The 12916-nt window shown below is 36.5% G+C and overlaps 1 protein-coding gene across 9 annotated transcripts in view; it reads right to left on the reverse strand.

Moving 5' to 3' along the window:
* GRIA2 (glutamate ionotropic receptor AMPA type subunit 2) overlaps positions 1-12916 on the reverse strand; it is an 85269-nt gene that overhangs the window by 7116 nt on the left and 65237 nt on the right. For 8 of the 9 annotated variants that reach the window (XM_042829749.1, XM_042829746.1, XM_042829744.1 and 5 more), the window contains one exon: positions 11189-11387. The exons of the other annotated variant lie outside the window; for it this stretch is intronic. In XM_042829749.1, coding sequence (XP_042685683.1) covers positions 11189-11387 — 199 coding nt within the window. The remainder of the gene's footprint in view (positions 1-11188; positions 11388-12916) is intronic. 9 annotated transcript variants of the gene reach the window in all.

Genomic DNA, 12916 nt, shown 5'->3' on the forward strand with positions numbered 1-12916 from the left:
CTGGATTCCTCATACTGTCACATGCTGTACAATTCCAACGAAGAAAATGGCAAGCATATGTATATATCATCACTCTTCATGTAAGCTGAGCAGAAAACCTAAGCGTGCAAGCATTTCACATTCCACTTTGTCTGACCAAAATGTCTATGAAGCTAAAATGAAAGTTAACAATGAAACTCAGGTGATTTTCTTAAAGATACAACCTAAATCAGTATACGAAGTAGGCAAGAACAATAAAGGATAAAATACTGCAGAGTGCAATACCATGCTGGATATAACTCAGCTACCATGGCATTTCTACTTCGCTGTAGAAAACCAAGGACCATTTGTTTTGTAGTCACCCTATGCGACTTAACTACTGTATGTGTAAATATACCAAATGTCTGCTGTAATAAAATGTATGAGAAACAACTTCTCCACTGAAGACGTAATGTACCCTTCAGAACAGCACTTAAACTATAAATATATCTTTAATCAAATCATTTTAAAAATAAATGAACCAAGTATAAAAGCATGAGAAATGTCTTCCCTGTCTCCCAAGGCTTCACTGTCCCTGTGTTACAGCATTATCATTTTCCCAGACTTACCCTTTTTTGTCCTGAAATACCGCACAGAAAGATCCCAAGGCTCAGATTTTGCCCTCATCTTAGTACATCTATTAGCATTTAAAGTTCTGGTAGCACTAACCACTGAAGGTTTTCCAACTATTACCAGCATCCACACATGCATTAGCACAGCTAATGTTCACTCGCAGATGTATTCTTGTATATTCTGATCTGTTGTGCTACACATACTCAGTATACCCACTAACATCAAAGTGGTTGGATTTACTGAGCACGACCAGCACGACTGAGAAACTCTGCTGAAGGCAGAGTGGGTTTCTCAGATTCCTGCAACATCTGCCATACGGAACATGCATTGCTCTTGTTCCATTCAGGAAGATCCTGAAATACAAACATTCTAAAATCAATGGGAAACCTGAGAAATGTTATAAGGCACCATCTTTGAAAAGCCAGTTAACAGTGTAAACTGTCACTCTGTACTACAAGCTGTCAGTGACAATCCAGCCTTACACTTTGCCTGTAACTTACCTGATACACAGAAAGGCAGATAAATGCCTCTGAGATGGCGAGTAGTATCCCAAGCTGAAAGAGAATTCTACCTGAAGATCCAAGTCAGTTAGGCTATTTAATATCTGACCAACTCCTCTACCATCATCAGAAAGTATAAAGTGTAAACTCTAATTGCATGTATAGCAAAGTGGATGGCTTCCTATCATCTACTCCCTGTGTTGCTCAATTTCCCAAAAGCAAACCTACCAGAGTTCAGCTCGTCAAGGTGCTCACTCTTCTCCATTCATAGGCCACTCAGGGTTGGACTAAGATGTTTCTAACCTCATATGGAGGAGATCAGTCTTCTCTGAGTTCTCACTCTCTGAATCTACCCTCTTAATTGAACCCAGATGCTCCACCCCATTTGCTTCACAAGTCAACATACATTTGGCAGCAAACATCCAGCTCCCTACATAGGACCCACCACTATGAAACATGCAAGGGACATCTAGCTTCCAGCAGTGATATCAAAATGATTACAGTCATTTCTAATGAATTATCATAGATTCACTCTATAAAATGGAAAACAAATTTGCACTAGCTTAGATCCATCTCAAAGGTTTTAGCTCAACTCAAAAGAGAAAATAACAAAGGCGTCCAAGAGCCTGTCATCACAATTTTCATTATAAGGCATTCAAATCTTGTGTTGCAGAACAGAAAAGGTTATGCAGACATTTAAAACATAATTTCCTCACTGAAAAAACACTGAAGTACTAAATAAATACACATTCTTCGTTCAAGTTAGGCTGCTATCAGGACCAGCTTCTAAAACAGACTTAACTGCCTTTGCTTCCTTAACTGCACTGCTTCCAGGTTTATTTCAATGACCTTTTACAGCTTTTATATATGTATATATAAAAGTTACGGACATCCAGGTAAGTCTGTTCTGCTTCCATCATTCTTAGTAAAACACAGCTCCCCATTTCCCACCATCACTTGACAGAGATCTGATCACAGCAGATAAAAGCGAAGGAAGAAGGCAGTTGCATTACAGACAGAGTGGTGGGTGCTGCATGTCCGAATGGGAAAAGGCCTAAGAAAAAGATTTCTCAAGTGGTCAAGTGTTACAAAGAAACTTCCCACTAGATGGCTCACAGGCTCCTTGCCACATCACTGAAGGTAAAATGACACCTGAGCAACCACAGAAATAAAAACACGTAATGCAGGCATCACCAGAAAATAACGCTCAGATTTTTTTCATGACTGTACAGCCTTCTTCAATCACAAACACTGAAAGAAACACCACGCTAGAGTTCATACTGCTCATAGCCTTGACCCCTACCAAATCAAGGGATGTGTCATTGTTCTTCCTTCACATTCAGTAGAAACAAAAATCACAAATGTCCCACATACTCCTTGTTCCTGCTGCAGAGTTCTTACTAGCAGTAATTTCTGTTTTAGGAACGTTATTTCCTTCAACTTTTTCTTTTCATCTAAAATTTGCCTTCTATATGAAAAGCTGTACCTAAAGCATGTAAAAATAAAGCCAGTGTCCAAAGAGACCTTTACCTAATACTTCGTACTTACATACAAGTGAATTCAAAAGGCTAGAATTATCTGTTTGATAAATGAGTATGCATCTGTTTGATAAATGAGTATGCATGCTTCACCTATTCACCTATCCAAAATCAAAAATACTTTGAGAAAGCAGCAGCACGAGATTATTTAAACTTGGTCAGTGCTATAGATGCACACATATTATTCCTATAGAAATGATTCTCCTCTCTTTAAACCGCACTTGCAGGAGTATACATTCATTAGCAAGGGTGGATTACAACATGAAGAAACAGAATTCTTGCGAATGCAGGGTGCAAACTGGGCTTTCATGCCTCTTCCTAAAATATGTTTTTATGTGGCATCAGTAAAATAGAAGATCAGCAGTGCTTCATTAAAAAACACACGTGTACCAAGTCAATTACTTCATTATTTGACTACACTAATTGATGTCGTTTATTTTCGAAGCATGGCACTCAAGTACATAGATGAAATGTTAAAAGCTGATAGCAGCTTCATTATTACAATCATTAGCAACGTGTAAGCACAAGACACATATTCATCATGCACTTTTTTCTTAACTTACCATTTCTACAAAAATATAAAAGCATCCAAACAGCTACAATTTTTTTTATTATCATGTCACCACTATGCATCATGAATTTCAAAATTATTAGAGTACACATCCCATTTAGATGTAAAGTACTGCCTCCATTAAGAAACTCATTAGGAAATTAAATTACGAAAAGCTTTATCAAATTAATTAACTGTGTATTTTGTAGGTCATCAGATAACTTTTCCATTTTGTCATTCAAAGACCTAATATTCTTAAAATGGGATGCTGTAATTAGCGTGTCACTGATAGAAATAGCTCCCCACACCACAGACATTCTACTACATGATGATCTTTGTACTGCAGGTGCAGAACTTTAATTCTCAATTACGGTTTGTGTTAAGATCTTGTTGACATTCTATACTGAAGGACACAAATCAAAAGGGTCATCAACAGCTAGAAACTTCAGCTAGAAACAAGTCTTGCCAATTTACACACTAAACCACTTGATACACTCCCCCTTCCTTCCCTTCCACTTGCTCTCTCCCACCGCACCAAAAAAGGCCAAAACTATTTTTTTCAGGCTTTTTAATTAACTCAAATTAAGTATTTTAGAATACTTAACCTTGTTTATACAGGTATTGAAAGTGAATAAAAATGAAAATACTGATAATTTTACTAATAATGGGTAAAATCAATTGAATGCTTTTAAGATGCAGTTTTACAAGCTTTCCAGTTTCCGTAACTTAAACTGAAATACATAAAGTATTTATACTTTACAAAGTATATATATATATATAGTATAAAGTATAAAGTATCTTTAACACATTTTGTCTTAATAAGAAGACAATAAATTCTATCTCGAGAATGTATTCCTCAAAAGCCTACTTAGAACAATTTGTACTATGAATCCACATATGAAAAGACAGCATACGAATGTGCAAGACAAAGACCTCATGTCATCATCATATTCATGTGATTTAGAGAGTTAAATGTTCAAGCAGGCTCTTCTTATGAAGGTATGTTAGCATTGCAGCTTCTAGCACATTTAATCACTGTTGGAACACTTGCCAAAAGGATTTCTCCTCCAAGTCATTTTACTAGGGTAAATTCAATTTCTAACAAATCTAAATTCACAGGAATCTAAATTCCTCTCCATTCAGCACATTCAAAAAGTCTAGGCAGGCCATTTAAATATCTTTTAATTAAAAGCTCAGATAAATGCTAAACAAACTAATTTCTAGAAAAATGACCTGAAGAAATGTGTTCTTTGAAGCCACAAGAAAAATCTCCTAAGGTTATCTGCCTGCTCCTAAGATTATCTTCATCACAACAAACCTCCTGATGTTGAGGCAGCTGTACTACTGCCATGCTGCAGTATCTACTACTACAGCTTTGTTACACCATTGTACTACAAATGCAAATTTGTAAGTAGGATCTTGATTTGATCGGAGGAAATCTGATAACATAAAGGAAACAGTATGTAGTACGAACTGCAGAAACAGCAAACAGTAGCAGATTTTCCAGCTTCGTGAGTGAAGAGAGCAGGAGAAAGGAAAGTGTATCTGCTGCGTGGTTGGAAGACGGTCAAAGAAAAATCTAGGTATAGAATCATGATCTAAATTCCTACCTTATTATTTTTTACTTTTTCAAATGAGATCGAATTAAAGAAATAATACGTAATATGATGGAGAATGCAGAAGTGATCAAAATGAGATAGATGCAGAACAAAAAACTTATTGTGCCTATATATGGGATGGGTCAGGGAAGAAGAAACTACATCATTAAACACAAAACACTATCAAGAAACTGTAGATTCCTTAGTGAACTACAGATGCTATTACTGTAGTCTAGAATCTATCTAACATACTAAAGGTATTTAAGAAGAATGAAGAGTCATTAAAAACAACTGCAGCCCTTTTGGCCTGAAGTACAGCATGGCACACACAGCCTCATCTCATTTCAGAATGAAAACATTTGAAGATAGAAATGAGTTGCATTTGCAAGAAAGGAAATGGGTTGATCAAAACATACCAAGCCAAACAACAGGAATTGTTATATAAGAGAAGTGGAAAATTCTGATCACTAGAATGACGTAAATGAAATGGAACTTTTTAGGTTGGAAGCATTGCTCAGCATCTCAGGACCAGTAAGAAACTGCGCAAGAAAATGGAAGTTGTTCAAATGGAGAAAAACAACAGCAAAGGAAGAGGAATCAATCACTGTGATCAAAATGTACTGTAACAACTAAGGAAGAATCACTCATAAAACACTCAGGTTAGAAAATAAATTTCTAACAATCACATCATGTTAGATTGTGACATTATGGGACGATCAGTAGATCATCCTAGGGGTAGTGCAACTCCTTTCACACCAGTGGAGAATCTCCAAACAATGGTTCAGGAAATGCACTGCACCCAGCACAGAATTATCTACTTGAAAGCATACCTGGCTTAAAACATCTAAAAAACACTTGATAAAAAGAGAAGATCAAGGAATAACACATTTCTTTCACCAGATACAATTTGCCCTTACCAATAAGAAATGAAAACTCTGTTAAACTTTTTCTTCTCAATACATGTAATGCAAACAGTAATTAAAATTAAAACTGGGTACTATAGAAACAGCTTCTGAAGCACCACAGCATTTTGGTCACTATAGGCTAGCAGAGATGTCTGAAAAAAAACCCAAAAACATCAGGATTTCAGGTAATGCAGAAATAAATGTTTCCAGAAAATAACAAAGGGAGATGCCTTGAGAAAAAAGAAAAATATTCATTACTGCATTTGTTATTTTAAAGTAAAATTTCAGAATGCCCTAAATCTACTTTTAAGTATTTTGCCCAGATGTAAGAACTTTGAAAATGAATCAGTTGAACTCTCTAGACCAGAAAAAAAAAAGTATAACCACGTCTCCACTTGTTTGCTATTGGAAGCGAATGGCAGTCTTTTCATTATCTCAGTATCTCTTCCTTCTGTCAAAACTCCAAAAGTCAAAGCAGTGTTTTCTAACTGCATCTCTTTCAGGGATACACGAAATTCAGTCCTGTGGTCTCTGCTGCTTAAGGTGCAGAGCACAACCCATGATAACAGCCTTTAGTCTCCATCATCCCTTGAACATCCCTTGAGCTCATCAAAATTTAAATCTGGAACACATGCTCTGTGCAATTCTTCTGCCTCTCAAACAAACAAAACAAGCTGAAGTATTTCCAGTTAACAATTTCATTTATTTCTTTCTTTAAATCAGCGTTTCTTCTCCCTGATTTTAGAGATTTCCAAGTACTTTTTAGAAGCTTGAATGACATCTTGAGTGCAAAGACAAACTGAGACTCAAAGATTGCTTGCTGTATGCTTTTTCTCTTTTTGTGCAATGTTTTATAATATAATCATCAATTTAAATACTTTTTAAAGTGAAGAAATATTTCAAAGTATTTATAAATTTAGATGCACCGGGCTGTGTTGAAGATCTTCAGAAAAGATCTTTAGCCAAATTTCCTTTTTCAGGAGAAATGACTCAGGGGATCTGTCAGCTCCTCCAGTGTTTGCTGCTGGCTTCTCACTATGAAGAACAAACTATTGTACTTCCAGATTTTCCATGCCCAACTTTTCATTGAGGAACTCTTGACTCCTGCTTGCTCTGTTCAGTGAAAGCTAAAGAATGCTTTCCTTGTGGAGCAACTCTCCTTGCTTCTCCTTTGGCAGAGGATCTACTCTTAAAGCTCATCAATGCACAACGGAACAGATTCACCTGTACATGTCACACATGCATGAAAAGTTTCAAAGTAAAAACCACTGCAGACATAGAGAGTATAAAATAGTCTAGTTATTGCTCTGCATGTCCCTTTTAATTTCTGAGATGTCTTCTGACCTTACAGAACAAGTTGCAATCCATCTTTTAAAGTGAAAAGAAGGTAGAACAATTGATTTCATTTGTTGACCACATTTGTACATATTTTTGATGAGCAGTGCTGGGCAAACAGCAAAAACATGACTGAAATTTACAAGGGATTAGACTTGTGTCTGTCTGTATCACTTTCACACCCATTTTCCATAAGTCTCTAAGCAGATGAAAATAATAGAAACGTGCTGCTGAATATTTAGATTGCATACTTACACAGCTGCACTCTGTTTCTTTCTTCCATTATTGTAGCTCAGGACATTCAACGCAGCAAACTCAGGAATTTAACACATATACACAACTCTTTAAAACTAATTTGAGCAGCAATAGGGGAGCAGTAGCCTGCCTTCTTGGGTTATGATGACTTCTACCCCTTAAATCAAATATCTTGGCTAACAGTATTAATATCAAGTATATTTAGAGTGGCTGCAGAGAGATCACTGGCAATAAAATACCATGTGACTGTAGATAGCGTTGACAGTACCTACCAGAGCAATGAAATTCCACTGTCCCACCATTTAGCTCTCCACCAAGCAGCACCTACTGTCTTACAGCTGTAAAGATGATGTGCTTGCACAAAAGAACTGAAATGATCCTTGCATCTTTCAACCTATGCTTGCAGTCATGTTGCCACTGTTACAGTCTACCTTTAATCTGAGAAAAACAGTGCTTTTCTGGAAAAGCACAGCCACACACAATTTCTTCACCCATTACTTCAGGCTGTAAATCCAGAAGAGAAAAATGCAACCATAATGCACTGTATATCTTTATTTAGGCTTTCAGTTGCACTAGAAACTCTAAAAGCAATATCTGTAAGAGAGAGCCACTAGTGAACGACAGAACTGACAAACATCCCAGCTCAGTAAAAGAACTCTGAAAACCTGTACTGTACTTGCAGTCCCATTAGTAGCAACTTTGAGATATCCTGAGCAAAATTATTCCACGTCAAGAGACGTAACTGATCTGCTATTGAAGCAAATTCATATATCATACATTATTATTATGCAATAATATTTTCCTGCAGATTTTTACTGTATTTCTTTTTACTACTGTTAAAATCATCTGCACCTCTGCAGGATGTACCATGTTTCTGCTTACTCTCTTAAAGAAGCAGTGGGAAGACTGGACTACAATCCCTGGTTCATCCTCTGTAATGTTTTAGGGCCAGCCAACACTACTCGAGTAGATGACTCAGTGACTGGTATCCTGAAACAAAACAGTTAACAAGCTAATGTGACATTTCCAGCTTGCCCAGGTTAACACAACTACTAGTTAACCTCTGCTATTTCACGTTATTTAAGCATTTACAGAAGCTGGACAAAGATTTTGATATATATATTCAGCTATTCAGAATATAATCTTTCATTTAAGTTTAACCATTTAGCTTATTGCTGAGAATTTCTGCCTGGAAAATGACAAAAAACAAATATATCCCAATGGTGACTCACCCCATCTTAAAAACACCAGGTAACACAAATTAAGTCTTTTATTCTTTAGACATACTTTCTTCACAGAGAAGAACAGAAAAATAGCACTGTCTAGAAGAATAACTCCCACAAAACTGGAGTCAGATGAGATACGTACTATCCTCTGTAACTGAAAGTCATGATGGAAGAACGTGGAAGAACAATCACTGAATATACTCAGTGCACTTTAAAGGAGAGTGAATATTGTTTGGATTCATCTAGTGCTGATGATTCATTCAGAGAATAAAAATGCTTGCCAATGAAACTCTGAAAGTTAGAACAACAAATACATTCAGAGATACTGTAAGCATTCTGTGGATATTCCAGGGTGAAAAAGAAAAACTGAAGAAAGACAATGAATGCCTTGAAGTAAATTGTTGCCTAAATAATTCATTCAGATCTAGCAGTGACACATTCATTTCTTAGTTGTTGCAATGCTGTGAAAAAATTTACCTTGACCTGAAGTGCTCCAGGTTTGAAACCATGAACTGATTTATGGTTTATATGATATTTCACTTTTATGATTGGCAGAAAGATACCATTTGACAGAAGGATGCCTGTATTTTAAAAGCAGCTGTGGGAAAATGCATGCAAAGGAATAAGCAAAGGAAGTAAGGTTTTTCAAAAGTGAATCTTGAAGCTAGATTACAAAAGTTACTACCATTTCAATCTCAGTCTATACGGTATAAGTTCGATCAAATTAGCACTTTTATCATCAGGCAGATCTTGGATTCTCATCACAGATTAAAAAAAAATCTCAGATAAAATGTCTGAAGTCAGCAATTATTTCTTCTATTGTTCGAGTGGCTGACGAACTTCACCTCACATACCTCAGCAGGTAGCTGGCTACTGTCATCCAATAACAAATTTTCCTCTCTCATTTCTGGCATCCTTCATTACTCATTTATTGAACCCACCTGCTGCTAGGCAAATAGCCCAACTGCCTCAGCTTTTTACACAAGTGAAAAAAGACGTGCTGCCCAGCTCTCAGACATATGGTCTGATTTTGGGGTGGTCCTGTTTGAAGCCAGGAGTTGGACTTGATGATACTTTTGAGTCCCTTATTCTATTCTATTATTCTATGATTATTACAAAACATGCTTTAGCATTAAGACAAATTCTGCTTACTATTCTTATCACTGCTATACAGTAACTCCTACTTTTTGTGCTGAGAAACGAGAGCTCTAACTAGTGAATATTTAGGTACAGTGTACATTCCACCATTAGAAAGCATACTGGAAGATAATATCACTTCTTGAAGAGGATGCAGACTAATTGTGGGAAAAACAAAGCAATTCATGACAGTAACAAAGACCCTTAATTAGCTTTCTGCTAAATACTTAACTAGTTTCCAGCTGCTCAAAAAGTCTGACTTCTAAAGTCAGGTCATAAGAAAAACACACACCCAATGCAATTCAGTTACAAGATTCCAGGTGAAATTTTAGTCTCCTTAGTGCTAAAGACTGCTTTTCACAGAGTTCCAATCCTAAAACACGAGTTTCAGGTTTCAGAAAGAAATTCTGACAACTATTTATTGAAAAATAACTGGGCAAGCTGATGTGATTTGGAGCATTTAGTAGATAGAATCATTGGACTTAGCAGCTGCATCACATGAAGTGCATAAGTTGCTGAAAAGAAATTTCCAGAGACCATACTAACTTCTTACTGATCCAAAGCTATCTTAACAAAACACAAAGAACACGCCCTCACAAAGCCCACAGCTGTGTAAAAGAGTACTTGGGAAAATGTATGTGGATTCAAACCTTCTAATTCTTGTAAGTGACCGCCACAGAGAGTATCTCAACCTACATTAGTGAATCCGATGCTAGGAGCACAAATACCTCATCATGTAAACATACCACACAAGCCTGAGAATCTCTGAGGAGAAACTGTTCAGAAGAATTCGAATAGCCACAATTGTTATAAGCTTTACACTCTCAAACAGAAATATATTTGTATCCTTCTAAACGCTTCTAATGCTTTTAGCATGGAACAATCTTTCTTTTACCAGCTTACAAATCCGATCTTAGTTTTGGTTTAGATCAGCAGGATTGCAATCAGCAGCAGAACTTACTAAGCCTTATGTTCTTTAAAAACTGTAACGCGGTGAGGTAGAAGACTGACAGAAAGCATTACTGCAATGCAAATACAAATAACATCTGATTTCAAAGGCAGGCACGCATTTTCAACAGTAGCAAACAGGGCTGTAATCCACTTCCCCTCTGCAAGCTTGAAAAATAGGTAATATTTAATAAATCATGGCTGTGCACCTTCTCACATTCTTATTCACTGTATGACTACCTAAAATACAGCACCACTATTAGTCTTATTTAAAACTGTTAGCTACTGTCTTAGGGCCTACAGAAACAATATCGACTCCATTTTATGAGCATGTCTTGTTTTTTTTTTCTTTACAGTGGAATATTTTTTGGTAATTCCTTGCAGTCACTTTTACCTTGCATTACTTATACCATGGCCCCTGGGTTAACATACAGATAATAAAGTGTTCTGATAATTAATAAACTAAAACACTTACATATCTTCAAGTTAAATTGCACACATCACATTTTTATAGCAATCTTTTAATAATGCCTAGGGAGAAAACATTTACACGAGTGAAGACCTAGTTGCAACAAAACAAAAAACTAAAAAGTAGAAATTCTTACCCTAAAAAACTCTTTAGTGGAGCCAGAATCTAATGTCCCATATGCAATTTCTGTTTGCTTGGAAAGATCCTCTGCACTTTCAATGGGAGACACCATCCTCTCAACCGTCAGGAAGGCAGCTAAGTTAGCCGTGTAGGATGAGATTATGATGAGGGTAAAGAACCACCACACACCTCCAACAATGCGCCCAGACAGGGATCTAATAACAAGTATGAAATGGATTTGTAAAGTGAAATGAAAGTCCTAAAAAGGAACGCATGTTATCAGTTTTATGCAAATGATGCATTATGCTACTGGGAGGCATTTCAAGTCATTCTGCAGTGCAGCTGTACATGCTAATAGCTCGGGGTGACCATCACACACTCCACTACATCGCCTGGACCCTGCTGGAATCAGAACTCCAGAGTCTACTTTAGGGAGAATTTAGAGATCTGCTTCTTCAGTGCTCTGAGTGCCCTGAAATGAGACTGCTCATCTCAAATTGCTACATTAACACACAAGCTTATCGTTCCCCCCGATGTGAATTTGTGTGACACAAAAAGAATCAAACAAAACCAGTAAAACAGACCTTTCAGATTAATCAGTATGCGCTTAAAAATTAAGTCTCCTCAGACTGCTTGTTTCTGTGAGACATTCAAAGACTGATTTTTTACAAAACAACGGCTTATGCTGCTACAGCCTACCTACACTAAGAAACAAATAGCATTATTTGCAATAAAAACTGGCCCAGGGAATATCCATAAACCAAGAAGTGCACACAACTTTTGAAAGATACAAACATTTAACATGCTGAGGACTAGACGTGACACAGGCAAACTGATAATACAGATAAAACAGCAAAGAAAGTGTATTTTTTAAACAATGGTAAACTGATGTTTCTAACTGTAGCAGGCTGGCTCTTATGGATCTTTGTTTTGCATCTCCTGCTCAAGAAGAAAGAAGAAAAGAGAACTCAAGAAAATATACAGAACAGTATAGTGAACACAACTAGAGGAATTCACCAGCTTTCAGTACTAAAATGTTGACAGGATTATTGATACTGCCCTCATTGTCAAACTTATTTCTTAACAAGCTTTTAAAGTTCGAAATTACTTACTACTTTGTTTCCAAACAAGACATTAAAGGAAGGAAGTAGTACAGAATCTTTGGAGATGTACTTAGTTATTTGGCAGAAATGTGCATAGAGTTGGCCTAGTGTTAGGCACTGCAGTAGGTTAGGTATGTCATGTTGTGTCTCCTCTATCTATTAAATAAGCAAATCACAAATCACTCAACTGGCCTGCAGTATTGTGAATGAGATGTCAAATTAACTCTGACAGAATATATATATATATATATATATATGCCTATTTATCTTTCTACATAAACCTTTTGAAAGTGTTCTTTGATTTTAAACACAACAATCACGTAAAGCTGATTTATTAAACTGGGAAGAAAAATAGATTGAAACAATTCTGGACAAATAATGTGGAAAAGATTTCTGATAACTGAGACATGAAAAATCATAGAATCATTAACTCTGGAAAAAGCCTCAAAAATTATCTTTCCCAACGCTCCACCTACCACAAACTCACTGATCCACTCCAAAACATGAAAATCAAGTTAGATATGGTCCAGTATACATTATTAAAAAGGACCACAGAAAAGAAGCTATTTCATGCTCCTTCTAAAATGAAATATATTCATTTAGATGTTTTCTGTCACTTCTGACATAGAGGTAACCTGAAA

This window comes from Centrocercus urophasianus, unplaced genomic scaffold (assembly GCF_019232065.1).
Source record: "Centrocercus urophasianus isolate 14NV4802_14NV808 unplaced genomic scaffold, USGS_Curo_1.0 seq_32, whole genome shotgun sequence".
Classification (NCBI taxonomy): domain Eukaryota; kingdom Metazoa; phylum Chordata; class Aves; order Galliformes; family Phasianidae; genus Centrocercus; species Centrocercus urophasianus.